We start from the raw sequence: 16,411 nt of genomic DNA on the forward strand, positions 1-16,411 counted from the left end.
GACAATGAAAACCGAACTATTTCACATTACTGAACAAAGAAAACATCTTAGGAAAACATTCATTTAACATGTATCAAATCTTAATATTGTAGTGGGGAAAGTGACTTATTTGTTTTTATATATATATATTTAAACCTTTCGAACAGAGATGAGACAAAATTGTAAACACAAAAGTTTATTACCGCAAGAGGATTGTCATAACCTGTTGACCCTTGGCGTCTTGCTAAAGGTTTGGTTGTTTCCCTTAAAAAGTCCCTCTTGGTAACTACTCCAATGAAAACCTTCAAAACAATCATCCTGTCTTCCGTGGTTGAAGTTCCTGTGGTTATAACAAACTACAAGCCAGGACTTAAAAGGTCACAGGTTTTAGCCAAAGGATGAAAGAATGTCACTTTTCCCATCACAACAAGACACCTTCTGAAGCAATATTGTTTTGGATTGATTCCCTTATCTATCCTAGATACAGTATTATTCACTATATCACACTGTACTCAGACCACTTAAAATGTCTAAGGAATTTATATATAAAAAATAAAAAAATTGGCAGAGAAATTTTTAAAAACACATATTTACAGAGAAAAACCCTTGCCACAAGGCATAAACAATGCAAAAAAATGCTAGGTACAAAACTAACAAACAAAACAAGCAGCTTTGCTCTTAAACCCATGACACACCAGTGTCCAGTGCAACATTCAATATATTAAATATATACTAGCATATAAAACAATTAAAATACTATCAAGAAATACACACAAAAACCAAGTAGCCCAGTATTGTAAACACAGAAGAGCAACACCATGTGCTGTTTCAGAAATTACTTTCTAGGAGCTTGGAGGAAACAGACTCAGAGGCTCCAATGAAAGGCAGTAATAGTCATTTGTCTGATGGCTTTTGTGCAGTAGGCACAACACCACTAATACAGACTCCCTGAATGTTATGCAAAGGCACATTTACACCCCATTTCTCCACTGCAGTGAACCTGAAACACTTTGAGCTATGTAAAAATGAGTAACAGTAGTCCATCTCACAGTACCGCCTCACGCTAAATGGATCTCTGGATCTAGGATTTGGTCTGCCCCAGACAGTCTAATCGTATTTATATCCCCAGTGCTCTTGAACGTGTACAGCTCATTGTCTACCATCCTGCGGTCCATGAAGCCCATGCTGTCCTGGCGGTCAATGGGCGTGCGAGGTCTTGATGGGATGAAGGTTTCCGACGGGTCCAGGAAAGGTCTATACTCGTACATCTCAGGCACTAGTTCAGGCTCATGGTCTGCAGCTGCCTCTGTGATCTCTGGCACTCCGTCCTGGAGCGCCATGAATGTCCGATAGGTGTCGACCGGCTGTCCTTGGAAGTGGTCCTGGACGGCGCCCACGTAGCTGGGCTCGCGCAACAGGTGGCTGTACACCATGGTGTCTTCGATGGAGGCGTAAACGTGAGACTCGCTGTCCGACCGAGTTTTGGGGAACACATGGTCGCCTGGGATGAAGATATTCCCTTTCCCTATGTAGATGGAAGCCTCATTGACCATCATTTTCTTCTTCTTCCTGTAAGCACGAAAGAGGAACAGAAATGGTGGAGTCAAGCAGACATCACACTATGGGGGGGGGGGGCAAGTCATAAAATGACCTCAACATCAAAGCTATATAGGTTGTTTTGGTGAGGCAGGTGTTCTCACCTTAACACCAAGAAGACTGTCAGCACAATAAGCATAAGTAGCAGCACTGCTCCCACAGCACCCAGGATGCCGCTCAGGAGCAGCTCTACAGAGACACACACACACACACACGGAGAGATTACATATGGTAAGAATGAGACAAATATAGCTGCAAGTAGCAATGAAATGAGGTGCTGGCTTATGAGCAGGCTGGAACACAGTTGCATAGAAGCATTATAAACCCTTGTAACAATTCAAAACACTCATCTTTGACATATTGCATTGCTTTTCTCAAATGTACTAGAGACAGTAATACATGCTGAGAGTTAAGGTTCACACCTGAATTGCATGCAGTTTCATTAAAAATGGTGTTATACATACACAGTGCCTTCAGAATGTATTCAGACCTCTTGACTTACACATTTTGTTTTGTTACAGCCTTACTCTAAAATTGATTAAATTGTTTTCCCCTCTCAATCGACACACAATGACGAAGCAAAACAGGTTTTTAGAAATGTTTGCTAATTTATTCAAAATAAAAAAAACTGAAATATCACATTTACCTAAGTATTTAGACCCTTTACTCAGTACTTGTTGAAGCACTTTTGACAGCGATTACAACATTGAATGTTCTTGGGTATGACGCTACAAGCTTGGTACACCTGTATTTGGGGAGTATCTCCCATTCTTCTCTGCAGAGCCGCTCAAGCTCTGTCAGGTTGGATGGGGAGCATTGCTGCACAGCTATTTCCATGTCTCTCCAGATGTTAGATCGGGTTCAAGTCCGGGCTCTGGCTGGGCCACTCAAGGACATTTAGAGACTTGTCACAAAGCCACTTCTGCGTGTGTCTAAGCTGTGTGCTTAGGGTCGTTGTCCTGTTGGAAGGTGAACCGTCGCCCCAGTCAGAGGTCCTGAGCGCTCTGGAGCAGGTTTTCATCACTAGTCTCCCAGTCCGTGCCACAGAAAAACATCCAACATGATTCTGCCGCCACCATGCCTCACCGTAGGGAAGGTGCCAGGTTTCTTCCAGATGTGACGCTTGGAATTCAGGCCAAAGAGTTCAATCTTGGTTTCATCAGACCCCCCCAAAAAAGTTGTTTCTCATGGTCTTAGAGTGTTTAGGTGCCTTTTGGCAAACTCAAAGCGGGGTGTCATGTGACTTTTACTGAGGAGTGCCTTCCGTCTGGCCACTCTACCATAAAGGCCTGATTGGTGGAGTGCTGCAGAGATGGTTGTCCTTTTGGAAGTTTCTCTTATCTCCACAGAAGAACTCTAGAGCTCTGTCAGAGTGACCTTCAGGTTCTTGGTCACCTCTCTGACCAAGGCCCTTCTCCCCCGATTGCTCAGTTTGGCCTGGCGGCCAACTCCAGGAAGAGTCTTGGTGGTTCGAAACATCTGCCATTTAAGAATGATGGAAGCCACTGTGTTCTCGGGGACCTTCAATGCTGCAGAATTCTTTTGGTACCTTTCCCCAGATCTGTGCATCGACACAATCCTGTCTCGATGCGCTACGGACAATTCCTTCGACCTCATGGCTTGGTTTTTGCTCTGACATGCACGTCAACTGTGGGACCTTATATAGACAGGTGTGTGCCTTTCCAAATCATGTCCAATCAATTGAATTTACCACAGGTGGACTCCAATCAAGTTGTAGAAACATCTCAAGGATGATCAAAGGAAACAGGATGCACCTGAGCTCAATTTAGAGTCTCATAGTAAAGGGGGTGAATACTTTAAATAAGTTAGTTCTGTTTTTTATAAATTGTGCTAAAAGTATCAACATCTGTTTTTGCTTTTTCATTATGGGGTATTGTGTGTAGATTGCTGAGGGAAAAAAATATTTAGAATAAGGCTGTAATGTAACAAAATGTGGAAAAATTCGAGGGGTCTGAATACTTTCCGAAGGCACTGTGTGTGTGTGTGTGTGTGTGTGTGTGTGTGTATGAATATATATCTCAACACCTGCTTTGACATGAAGAGAAGTTGTTATTAGGGTTTGATTGAGAGCGCGTGTTTCTTAGAAAGTTGTGATTTTCTCTTCCATCTCTTGACATATCGCTGAGCTTTTTTCACACTTAGTAGAGGGATGAACATATATTCTGAGTTGAGTCAAGCTTCGCTGCCAGCACCTCTAAATACTGTGTTGATGATTATGAGAACATAAAGTATCCCTAATAAGTGCCCTACGTGTATTGATGTCATTTAAGATATAGACATTTTAGATCTCTTAAGAGTTATTGAAATAACCAAAAAGGTCTTGTGAGACGAATGCTAGAATTATGCAGATATCTTAGCACAAACATATTCAGTCACAACCCTATCATAACATTACAAACAGATCCCTTACTGCTAGTATTCTGCAGGGTAACCTTGCTGAGCACACTGAAGTGTCCGTTCTCCGGCATACAGTTGGACATGTTGAGATAGAAGCTCTCAGGGACCATCAGCTTGTCCTCTTCCTTCTTATCCTCCCTACGACTCAATATCTCTTCTGGAGAGCCCAGGGTCTGCACCTTGATGAATGTGTGCCCCTTGCCACACTTGGGCTGGCTGATGTTGGTCAACAGCAGGTCGGCCTGGAGGTGGCCCGGCAGATTGATGATCCAGGACACGGTGGAGTATGGCTTCATGCCGCTGGGCCAGTTTGGGGTGGCCAGGAGGGCAGGGGAACCCATTCTGGGCTGGACTGTATATATGATGCTGTCTGAGGGACAAAAGGAAGTGATGAAGAACAACACATTTTCAATACATTTTCAAGAGAGTGAGAATGTAATTTTCCATTGACTCCATTTTCAAAACAAATCCCCTTGCAATTGCTGTATGTCTGTGCCCTCTTGTGGATGTTACACAAGGAACCATAAAAATGTAAGTGAAGAGAGTATTAAAGAAACTGTCCAGTGTTTCTAGACTTCGATGAAATATGACCTATAATTAATTACAAAATTAGTGAAATAGTTTTCCGTACAATTGTGTTTAATTAGGTATGTTAAAAAGCAGCTTTTCTGTGTTGGAATGGTGGTGGTGTACCCCAACAACAGAATGGTGTGGGCTTATACCGGTCATTAAAAATATTCATTAGAAATAGACCGCTGATTGGTCAGCTCATCCTCCTCAGGAGTATGACATCATACTCTATGAGGAAATAGAAAGCATTTTTGAAACTGTCTGTTTGAGATACAAGTTTGAAGTGAATGTATGCTTTGGCCACCAATAGAGGTACAGGATGAGTCAACAACATTATTTGGGTATGAGTTAACAGAACTGTTAAGTGAGATTTTCACTGGATAGTTACTTTAAAATATTTAAAACATGAAAAAAACAACTGCGAAACCAGTTAGCATACCTGAGATTTCTTCACTGAAGGACACATTGAGGAAAGGCCCTTGAATCAGGCTAAGGTCCTTCGCTGTGGCAGTGACAGAGACATTGGAGTGCACTTGGATTTTGCGAATGGTGCCATCAGAGCAGAAGTAGCCAATGGAGGACCCATCACCCTCTGCTACATGAAGGGAGACACTGCCATTGCACTCCTGTCCTGGCAGGGACTGCCTGAGGTTTCCTGAGGGGGACAGTAAATCCACGGTGCCATATACTGGGATAATGAGGTGCCAGGTGAAGCTTTGGAGTAGCGTAGGGAGGCACGTCGGCATTTTAGGGACCACGAGGAGAGTCCCAGTCACGGAGCACGAGTCTAAACTCTGGCATCCTGGAATAGATCCACAGAGGCTTGAGATAGTATAATGGGTTTACATACATTCATATTCTTAGAGCATCACATCTTTAGATAATAAACAAAACACAAAGACCATTTGTTCTAGCTTTGTCACAAATATACTCTAATAAGAAGCTTAAGTGAGAATGGCATAGATACTGTCCATAGTAGTTTCTATGTTTTGGAGGCAATACATGCAATGCTAATGTATGTATGGTTATAGTACCTATGGTTTTTACGGCTGTCAGACGTAGGTCTTCACTTGGACAGTCCAGGAAAGAAAGCCTGGCTTTGGTCCCTGAGGGAACTGTGATCTTCTCCTGGAGCACAGAGTCCTTCCTCATCTCACAGTAGGGGTCAGATCCCCTCTTCTCAAAGTGGAGGACTAGCCCTTCATCCTCTAACAAATTTACAGTGCAGAGAACTAGCCAGGAAATAAAAGACAAACAGGCACAATCATCTTCTGAGAAATAGGTCTCCGATCACCACAATTCATTTGATTGAATGAATGATCAGGCTAATTTTAGGCCACAATATGTTTTTTAAACATTTATAATGGAAATATTAATCAAATCAAATGTATTTATATAGCCCTTCTTACATCAGCTGATATATCAAAGTGCTGTACAGAAACCCAGCCTAAAACCCCAAACAGCAAGCAATGCAGGTGTAGAAGCACGGTGGCTAGGAAAAACTCCCTAGAAAGGCCAAAACCTAGGAAGAAACCTAGAGAGGAACCAGGCTATGAGGGGTGATATTAGTATTATATTGGTTTGGAGAAGTCTAGGGTTGTTTTAACAGACGGCATGCATAGAATAAAGGAGCATTTTTGGATCTTACTTGTAATTGCTTACAACACAAATCATGTCATAACAATTTATGATTGCCAATAGCCTTTGTACCTGGATGGCCGCTCCTCATCACCGAGACCCTAAATTTGAGGGACAGGCCCTGTTTGGTCCTGTCTGTCTCACAGTTAAACAAGGTCATGGTGAAGCTGCCCTGCCTGTGTGTTGGCTGGGGGTCCGCCAGGGTCTTCTGGATGCCCACCTTCCCACGCGCCTTGTGGTACATCACCATCACTTCCTTCTTCCGGCAAAGAGACTCTGTGTGATTCAGGAAGTTAACCGTGTAGTTATGCATGCCGGGCACCGTGAAGTCCCACCTCATCAGGTCGTCATCAGGGAAACCTCTAGGGTAGTTGGCTGAGAGGAAGTCTGTATCTGACACCCCTCGAGGTAGGTTGACTTTTACCACAGCCAGCACTGGAAGGAAAGGGGTTAAATGAGTTATAATGACATGAGTAATTCTGTAAAGGGAGGTCTACTGAATACATACAAGCTAATAGAGATGACCTCAGTGACCTCAACAGGCATTCATTTGTTATGGCTCCTCCAACAGCTGCCAGACACTCACTTTTAATTTCTGGTCCGACAGTGACCTTGAAGTCCAGCGGCTCCAGCTTCCTATCCCTAGGGACCTGCAGGGACACCCGGCCCTTGTACAACACCTGGACCCTAGTGACGCTGCCGTCTGGGCAAAAAATGCCGATGGTGGCGAGCCCGGTGCGCTGGTACGTGATGATGGTGTAGGTATGCTCGTCAGGACAGGTCTCAGAGGGTGGAATCTGTCTCATTCCCGGCGATGGGAAGTCCAGCTGGAAGGAGAGGCCAGGTGGAACCTTCAGGTCCCAGGTGAAGGTTCTGTTGAAGTCTGGGAAGAGGGAGGACTCTGCCTGGACGATGTTCCCGGTGCAGGTAATCTCTGTGCAATCTGGAGGAGGAAAAACATTGTATTAGTGAAGCTAACAGATGAGCAGCTTTTGCACTTTCGAGACTATTTCATTAGGTCCATTGTGTTAGGCATGCTCAATCAAATGCTACTAGAAAACAGGTCAGGGCCCTGTTGAGGCCAGGAAAATAGGTCTGAGGCGTCTTACCAATCTCCCTGTTGATCTCCACACTGAAGACATCTTGTGGCTGTGGGCAGGTGAACTTCACAGAGGTGTTGCGGGCAGCTCTTAGGACAAGTTCTTTGGGGTTGCAGGTAGGCCCCTCCCCAACACACACACTGCACTCTTTGGCTTTGGTGTTTCTGCTGATGGTGACGATAGTGTCTGGCTCTGGAGTCACGGAGATCATCCGGCTCTCTGAAGAAAATTTGAAACGTAAGCACTAATTTATAGATCTGATTTCAACAAAAGATAATTCACTGTACATACACTTCTCACATTAGAGTTAGACATGAACAGAACAGTTGAAAGAGCTTACGTTTCTTTATTGGTTTGGCCGTGAATATAGAGGGATCCACCTCTCGGCCTTTTTGAACTTGCAAAGACACCGTGGCTTGGCTCGGTATATGAAGGTGAGCCACGAGGCCATTCTTGCAGTATGTCTGAGTTTTGACCTCTCCTTCAGTGTTGGTCCTGGTTACAGTGTACTGGTACCCATCTTGACACAACTCTGATTCAGTCATCTCCTTCAGCCTGTCACCAGGGAAGTCCAAACTCATAACGGTCTTCTCCGGCACACTTAGGTCCCAGATGAGTGTTCTAATGAACTCTGAGAAGAGGGAAGGCTGAGCCACACCTGTGGCAGGGCTGCAGGTGTCATTGGTGCATTCTGAGTAAAATAAAATCACATAACAGGTAAGACGGGAAGAAACCTAAACAAAACCTGCTTAACGGTTCACCCTTGGGACCAGATCTGAAAGGTAGCCTTAGCTGTTTTTATGCAGTATCTTCGCTGCCAACTACCACCCCAGGATGCCAAATTCTGAAGCATCTGCCTGTGTTGTACATATTTTTGACTGTGTAAATACGGCAATACTGGTTTGATCGAATTGAGCTGGCAGTCTAAAATGAAATCCAATACTAGAAAGTTTCTCTAGACTCACCGATTTTCCTGTGGATCTGGATGACGAAAGCACTTTGTGGTGGTTCAGTGCAGTTGAAGAGCAAGGTGACATCCTCATCGGGGACCAGGGCCAGCGATGAGTGACAGGTCGTCTGGGTGTCATTCTCAGCGCCATTGACCTTGCATACGGAACACTGTTCCAATGGAAGGAGCAGTGAGGACGACACAGTCACAGTAGCATCTTTGTCAGGGCGGACGGTCATGCGCAGACATTCTGAGTGAACAGAACAAAGAAAAGGTTATTTTTAATATTTTGCAAAAAGTCCAAACTGAAAAGGCTAGTTCACTACTATGTCATTGTATTGAGTAGTAAAACTGTTGTTTGAGTCAATGAACAGGCTAAGAGTTTTGAGCTGAAGGTAACAAAAATACATGGGAAAAAAGATTATAAAACAGTGACATAGTAGTTAAGTTTCACTGAACATTGGGAGCAGGCTAGAACCTATTGTCATGTCTGGACTTAAGGCTGCACCAGTTATTTCACAAATACACATCCTTACAGAACACTACATGTTCCTTCAAAAGGAAAATATGGAGGTTCTGGGCAATTCCACGGTAACGGAATTACGCTTTCACTTAATTTTTTTCACTTTAAAAAATGTATGCCAAACAAAAACCATTGATTTCAAAGTTTAACAAAACCATACAACTATGCACAAGGACTACTTTGAACAATTTCCACTGAAAATGTTACAAAAACTAATTTAGTGGAAGAACTGTACAGATGCAAACTTTGGTAACGGAAATATGGTCAAATCTCTTTTTATGTAAGCACGTTTTCCAAAAACTCAAATATCTGCTCTGAATTAAGATTCAAAGATGTCTTCAGAAAGAATGGGGTGTCAAACTATGACATGGGACCTTGAGTTAAAAAAAAAAATCTATTTTGGTTATTGAACTACAGCAAGTGAATTGGATTTACACCTGGTAACGGAATTATGGTAATGGCTTCCTGGTCTGTACTACACAGAAATACTAAATGATGGATATGAATGTCATTCTCCTCATGCTTCACAAGAGTGGGCATCACACAGCAGAGCACAGTAGAGTGCAGTGCAATACAGCACAGTAGGGTAGAGTTCAGTACAGTGCAGCAGAGTACAGTAGAGCCCAGTACAACATACTGTACTCTACTTCTTTACTGTACTCCTCTGTATTGTACTCTATTCACTGTACGGAACACCATCCAAACTTGTGAAACAAATGCCTATGATAGTCCGGTCCGTCTGTAGATGTTAACATCGAGGTCAGGAAGAGACCAAATTGCAACTACTATTCAACATCCATGGACATTCGGTGCTCAGTGGTTGAGGATGCTGGTTACAGTAAATGGAAAGAGAAGGGGCTCATGGGTAGGTGTCAGTAAGAGCTGGGAGAGGTGACATTAACTGGAGAGTGAGAAAGGCAGAGAGGGAGAGAGAGGGAGGCGTTGTCCAGACTTGACAATTTAAAAACTCTTGTGGTTTGACCACCAGACAACAGAAAATGCCAACTGTGGTTTGTGACTATTTTGATTTCTCATTTTATCCAATTCAGTTGCAGTAATTCCATTTGGTAAGAGAATTATGAGTTTTAATCACTTAATAATTCATAAACAAAATGTATATGTGTAAAATCACTAACTAATTGGTAGGTCTGGCATTACTTGTTACTTCTGTGAACTTACATTATCCTGCCTCCTCATGAAGGAGAGAAATTTGAAAATATCTTAAAGATGTATGAGTTTTTGGTAACAGAATCACAAGGAAATATTTCTTAAACTTACAGAAAGTAAAACATAAAAATATATGTGTTGATATTAGTTGGCAGAGGTCTTTACGTCAACGTTAGTGTTTTGATGTATTTCTGATACCTTTTAAGACCCCCTTTCCATCTGTTTATCCAGGAATCTTTCATTTTTAAGATGTAAAATGATTTAAAAATGCCTTAATTTCCCAAAAATAGACTATTAGCTTCCATATGTCACCTAACTTGATATTTATTTTTTTATTTCACCTTTATTTAACCAGGTAGGCAAGTTGAGAACAAGTTCTCATTTAAAATTGCGACCTGGCCAAGATAAAGCAAAGCAGTTCGACACATACAACAACACAGAGTTACACATGGAATAAACAAACATACAGTCAATAATACAGTAGAAAAATAAGTCTATATACAATGTGAGCAAATGAGGTGAAATAAGGGAGGTAAAGGCAAAAAAGGCCATGGTGGCAAAGTAAATACAATATAGCAAGTAAAACACGGCAATGGTAGATTTGTAGTGGAAGAAAGTGCAAAGTAGAAATAGAAATACTGGGGTGCAAAGGAGCAAAATAAATAAATAAATACAGTAGGGGAAGAGGTAGTTGTTTGGGCTAAATTATAGATGGGCTATGTACAAGTGCAGTGATCTGTGAGCTGCTCTGACAGCTGGTGCTTAAAGCTAGTGAGGGAGATAAGTGTTTCCAGTTTCAGAGATTTTTGTAGTTCGTTCCAGTCATTGGCAGCAGAGAACTGGAAGGAGAGACGGCCAAAGGAGGAATTGGCTTTGGGGGTGACCAGAGAGATATACCTGCTGGAGCGCGTGCTACAGGTGGGTGCTGCTATGGTGACCAGTGAGCTGAGATAAGGGGGGACTTTACCTAGCAGGGTCTTGTAGATGACCTGGAGCCAGTGGGTTTGGCTACGAGTATGAAGCGATGGCCAACCAACGAGAGCGTACAGGTCGCAGTGGTGGGTAGTATATGGGTCTTTGGTGACAAAACGGATGGCACTGTGATAGACTGCATCCAGTTTATTGAGTAGGGTATTGGAGGCTATTTTGTAAATGACATCGCTGAAGTCGAGGATCGGTAGGATGGTCAGTTTTACGAGGGTATGTTTGGCAGCATGAGTGAAGGATGCTTTGTTACATTTTAGTCATTTAGCAGACACTCTTATCCAGAGCGACTTACAGTAGAGTGCATACATTTTATTACATTTTTACATACTGGCATTTTTACATACTGGCCCCCCATGGGAATCGAACCCACAACCCTGGCGTTGCAAGCGCCATGCTCTACCAACTGAGCTACAGTGGGACTATGTCTATCCTACCCTGCCTTTCTAAGGTCTTCGAAAACCAAGTCAACAAACAGATTACCGACCATTTCGAATCCCACCTTACCTTCTTCGCTATGCAATCTGGTTTCAGAGCTGGTCATGAGTGCACCTCAGCCACGCTCAAGGTCCTAAACGATATCGTAACCGCCATCGATAAGAAACAATACTGCGCTGCCGTATTCATTGACCTGGCCAAGGCTTTCGACTCTGTCAATCACCACATCCTCATCGGCAGACTCAATAGCCTTGGTTTCTCAAATGATTGCCTCGCCTGGTTCACCAACTACTTCTCTGATAGAGTTCAATGTGTCAAATCGGATGGCCTGTTGTCCGGGCCTCTGGTAGTCTCTATGGGGGTGCCACAGGGTTCAATTCTTGGGCCGACTCTTTTCTCTGTATGTTGGTGCTCATGGGTCCTGTTGTTTTTGGGGTTTTTTACCCCTTTTTCCTCCCCAATTTCGTGATATCTAAATGGTATTTAAAGTCTTGTATCATCGCTCCAACTCCCATACGGACTCGGGAGAGGTGAAGGTCGAGAGCCGTGCGTCCTCCGAAACACAACCCAACCAAGCTGCACTGCTTCTTGACACAATGCCCACTTAACCCGAAAGCCAGCTGCACCAATGTGTTGGAGGAAACACTGTGTACCCGGCCCTCCATAGGAGTCTCTAGTGTGCGATGGGACAAGGACGTCCCTGCCGGCCAAACCCTCCCCTAACCCGGACCATGCTGGGCCAATTGTGCGCCACCCCATGGGTCTCCCGGTCGCGGCCGGCTTCGACAGAGCCTGGACTTGAACCCAGAAACTCCAGTGGCACAGCTAGCACTGCGATGCAGTGCCTTAGACCACTGCGCCACTCATGCGCCACTTGAGGCCCTCATGGGTCATTTTTGATGGAAATGCCCTTCTGTGACATTCAAATTGACAGGAAGTACGCTGTATCAAGTCCTGTGTCAGATGACTGGTCTATGCCCAAACTTACCATGGTAGGATCTCTTTTGTCTTTGAATAGCATATCGACATATTAACAATTCAACAGTAATAACATAACCAAACAATGAAATATACTCTACCGGCATATCAAAGTTCCAGATTGGGATCTCTGATACTTTTACAGTTATAATATAATTTGTAAGCATTACCAACAGAGTAGCCTCTACCAGGCTTTCACCTTTATATGAAAGCCTGTAGAAGTTCTTGTCAGAAAGAGGCTTAAAAAGGGATAGTTCACCCAAATTACACATTGGCTTCCTTACACTGTAAGCAGTCTATGGACAAGGTATGACAGCAATCCATGCCTTGGTTTCAATTCCTTGGCACTGTTTCCACATGCTAACGTTTTAGTATTTGTGGCACAAATCCAATTCAAGTTATGGGACCGATATTATGTTATGGGACCGATATTAGAGTTTGAAGGTCGGCCTTGAAATACATCCACAGGTAAACCTCCATTTGACTCAAATTATGTCAATTAGCCTATCAGAAGCTTCTAAAGCCATGACATAATTTTCTGGAATTTTCCAAGCTGTTTAAAGGCAGTCAACTTAGTGTATGTAAACTTCTGACCCACTGGAATTGCGATGAAGTGAAATAATCTTTCTTAACAATTGTTGGAAAGATTACTTGTGTCATGCACAAAGTAGACGTCCTAACCGACTTGCCAAAACTATAGTTAACAAGAAATCTATGGAGTGGTTGAAAAACGAGTTTTAATGACTCCAACCTAAGTGTATGTAAACTTCTGACTTCAACTTTATAGTGTATGTGGGTTTTTGGTAACAGGATGACAAGACCCTAGGCAATATTTCTTAAATTTACTAGAGGCAAATCATTTCTGCTAAAGTTAATCTAAATGTTGATATTATTTGGCAAGGGTCTTAACTTCAACATTTATAGTGTTTTGATATATTTCTAATACCTTTAAGATTTTCTGGTAGATGTTTCTAAAACCCTTTTCCATCTGCTTGATATACCTTACTTTCAAAGAAATATAGACTCTTGCATTTTGGTGCTCATGGGTCCTTTTACATAGCCAGTTGCTACAAAGCAAAAATATTAAGCTTTACCGCTTGCTCTGTAATATGAGTAGTATTTTGATTTCAATAACAATTTTCTTACATTTAATTTATGAATTTTGTATTTTTTATGTATTTTTATTGATTACTTTTCAGGGATATTTCACCCAAATTATAGAATGACATATTGGTTTCCTCACCCTGTAATCATATCCAACCCGCTTGCTTACAGCTGCACAGTCAGGCTTCCTGTGTAGATTAAGCCTGTGTGAGATATGGCTCGGAAAACATATCTCAATCCAGGAATGAGACATGCGTTGTACTCCGAATTGTCCCATTATCCCAACTGTTACATCGAGAAGATTGAACGACTGCTAGTTTTTCAGCAGTCGCTCAATCTTTGTGGTGTAACAATTGGGATAATTTGGAGTACAACGCATGTCTCATCCCTGGATTGAGGTACGTTTTCCGAGCCATAGCTCATGCTGGCTCCACAGTAAGCCTGTCTGACCATAATGCAGCTAGCTGTAAGCAAGTGGGGCAAATATACTGTCTAACCCATCTAAACTATTTTCAATTGCAGTGGATCAAGAATATGCAGAATGCTGTTACAGATTACATGAAATAGCGTAAATAATTACTCACTTTTTTAGCAAATACACTACCGTTCAAAAGTTTAGGGTCACTTAGAAATGTCCTTGTTTTTGAAAGAGCACATTTTGTCCATTAAAAAGAACATCAAATTGATCAGAAATACAGTGTAGACATTGTTAATGTTGTAAATGACTATTGTAGCTGGAAACGGCAGATTTTTTTATGGAATATCTACATAGGCGTATAGAGGTCCATTATCAGCAACTATCACTCCTGTGTTCCAATGGCATGTTGTGTTAGCTAATCCAAGTTTATCATTTTAAAAGGCTAATTGATCATTAGAAAACCCTTTTGCAATTATGTTAGCACAGCTGAAAACTGTTGTTCTGATTAAAGAAGCAATACAACTGGCCCTATTTTGACTAGTTGAGCATCTGGAGCATCAGCATTTGTGGATTCGATTACAGGCTCAAAATGGCCAGAAACAAAGAACTTTCTTCTGAAACTCGTCAGTCTATTCTTGTTCTGAGAAATGATGGCTATTTCATGCGAGAAATTGCCAAGAAACAAAATATCTCGTACAACGCTGTGTACTACTCCCTTCACAGAACAGCAGAAACTGTCTCTAACCAGAATAGAAAGAGGAGTGGGAGGCTCCAGTTCACAACTGAGCAAGAGGACAAGTACATTAGTGTCTAGTTTGAGAAACAGATGCCTCACAAGTCCTCAACTGGCAGCTTCATTAAATAGTACCCGCAAAACACCAGTCTCAACATCATGAGTGAAGAGGTGACTCCAGGATGCTGGCCTTCTAGGCAGAGTTCCTCTGTCCAGTGTCTGTTATTTTGCCCATCTTAATCTTTTATTTTTATTGGCCAGTCTGAGATATGGCTTTTTCTTTGAAACTCTGCCTAGGCCAGAATCCCGGAGTTGCCTCTGTAACAGTATAACTTCCGTCCCTCTCCTTGCCCCAACCTGGGCTTGAACCAGAGACCCTCTGCACACATCAATAACTGACACCCATCGCGCCACAAAAGCCGCGCCCCTTGCAGAGCATGGGGAACAACTACTTAAGGTCGCAGAGCGAGTGACGTCACCCGATTGAAACGCTATTAGCGCACCACCGCTAACTAGCTAGCCATTTCACGTTGAGACTGGTATTTTGCGGGTGCTATTTAATGTACCCGCAACATTAAATGTCTACACTGCATTTCTGATCTAATGTTATTTTAAAAATTGACAAAAAGTCTTTTTCTTTCAAAAACATGGACATTAAGTGACCAAACTTTTGAACTGTAGTTTATATCAAACTAAAAACTAGTAACCACTTTAGTATATAATTATTTACTTTATCGACATATTTTGCAACATTGATAATGGGAAAGCCACACTCAATACATAATTAGCAGCTGATTGTTAACGCCTGCCTGCTAAATTTGAAAGAATGTTTGAACGTTCTCTCACCTGACAGGTTGAGGAGCAAAGTCACAATTCCCAGGAGCGCTCGAACGCAATTTTTTGTGAGCCGCATGTCCACTCATAAAACAACAAAGAGATGTGCCTAAATGATTCTGAATAAATGTTATCAAACCCACGATATTTGCATTTTGTAAAATCCCAGGTTAAAACATTTTCGATGGCGGTGACAGAGCAGTAACTTCCTGATATACATTACCTGTTACACGCAGAGGGCGTGTACGCACCATAACCTGTTGAAACTTGACCGAATGTTGTAGTTGACAGGCTGGTCTCATAGACTAGACGTACATAGTAAACGAAAATCCAGGACACTCAAATTGGTACGATACAGTAGGTTTAGTATTGGTATGGTTACATAACACAGATGTTACTTAAGGCAAAAACAAAAGCAGGGTGGTTGATCTGGTGTATAACGTGAACATATAGCAAAACATTTTTTTTTTTTACATTTTAGTCATTTAGAAGATGATATCATCCAGAGTGATTGACAATAGTGAGTGCATACATTTTCATACTTTTTTGTCATACTGGTCCACCCCCCATTTGTGTTCCAATCTCATAATGGACAACTTTAGCATTTTAGCTAATTAGTAACTCTGCATCTACGTAATCATTTTAAGCTACAGTACCAGTCAAAAGTTTGGACGCACCTACTCATTCAAGGGTTTTTCTTAATTTTACTATTTTCTACATTGTATAATAATAGTGAAAGCGTCAAAACTATGAAATAACAGCTATGGAATCATGTAATAACCATTTCTTGTGATTTACCAGTTTTTAAATCCATCTCGTACAAATTTGAATTCAACATGTTCCCCAGGAAAGTGCCTACAAAACTTACAATAAATTTAACGTTATTTTCACTGTCATTCCGGCTGGACGACTGATCTGTCGTTGGAGTTCAGAGCGATGCCTGTTTGAGTGGCCTTCTAGGTTTGGTCATTGACACTTTCGG

General features: G+C 42.2%; 1 protein-coding gene across 2 annotated transcripts; it reads right to left on the minus strand.

The window, feature by feature from the left end:
* Window positions 1-159: 159 nt before the first annotated feature.
* On the minus strand, window positions 160-15,712 carry LOC106570070 (CUB domain-containing protein 1). 2 transcript variants are annotated; one of them, XM_014142025.2, is made up of 11 exons: window positions 15,653-15,712; window positions 8,267-8,500; window positions 7,642-7,992; window positions 7,311-7,520; window positions 6,788-7,144; window positions 6,274-6,636; window positions 5,598-5,795; window positions 5,003-5,365; window positions 4,007-4,363; window positions 1,680-1,764; window positions 160-1,548 (listed from the first exon to the last, which is right to left on the minus strand). In XM_014142025.2, the coding sequence occupies exons 1-11, from the start codon at window positions 15,681-15,683 to the stop codon at window positions 1,038-1,040; spliced, it is 3,060 nt and encodes a 1,019-aa protein (XP_013997500.1). In that variant the 5' UTR covers window positions 15,684-15,712; the 3' UTR covers window positions 160-1,037. The 2 variants fall into 2 exon arrangements, with proteins under 2 accessions (XP_013997500.1, XP_013997499.1); XM_014142024.2 differs by having other exon boundaries at window positions 15,442-15,695.
* Window positions 15,713-16,411: the final 699 nt, after the last annotated feature.

The sequence above is a fragment of the Salmo salar genome, chromosome ssa14, assembly GCF_905237065.1.
Source record: "Salmo salar chromosome ssa14, Ssal_v3.1, whole genome shotgun sequence".
Classification (NCBI taxonomy): domain Eukaryota; kingdom Metazoa; phylum Chordata; class Actinopteri; order Salmoniformes; family Salmonidae; genus Salmo; species Salmo salar.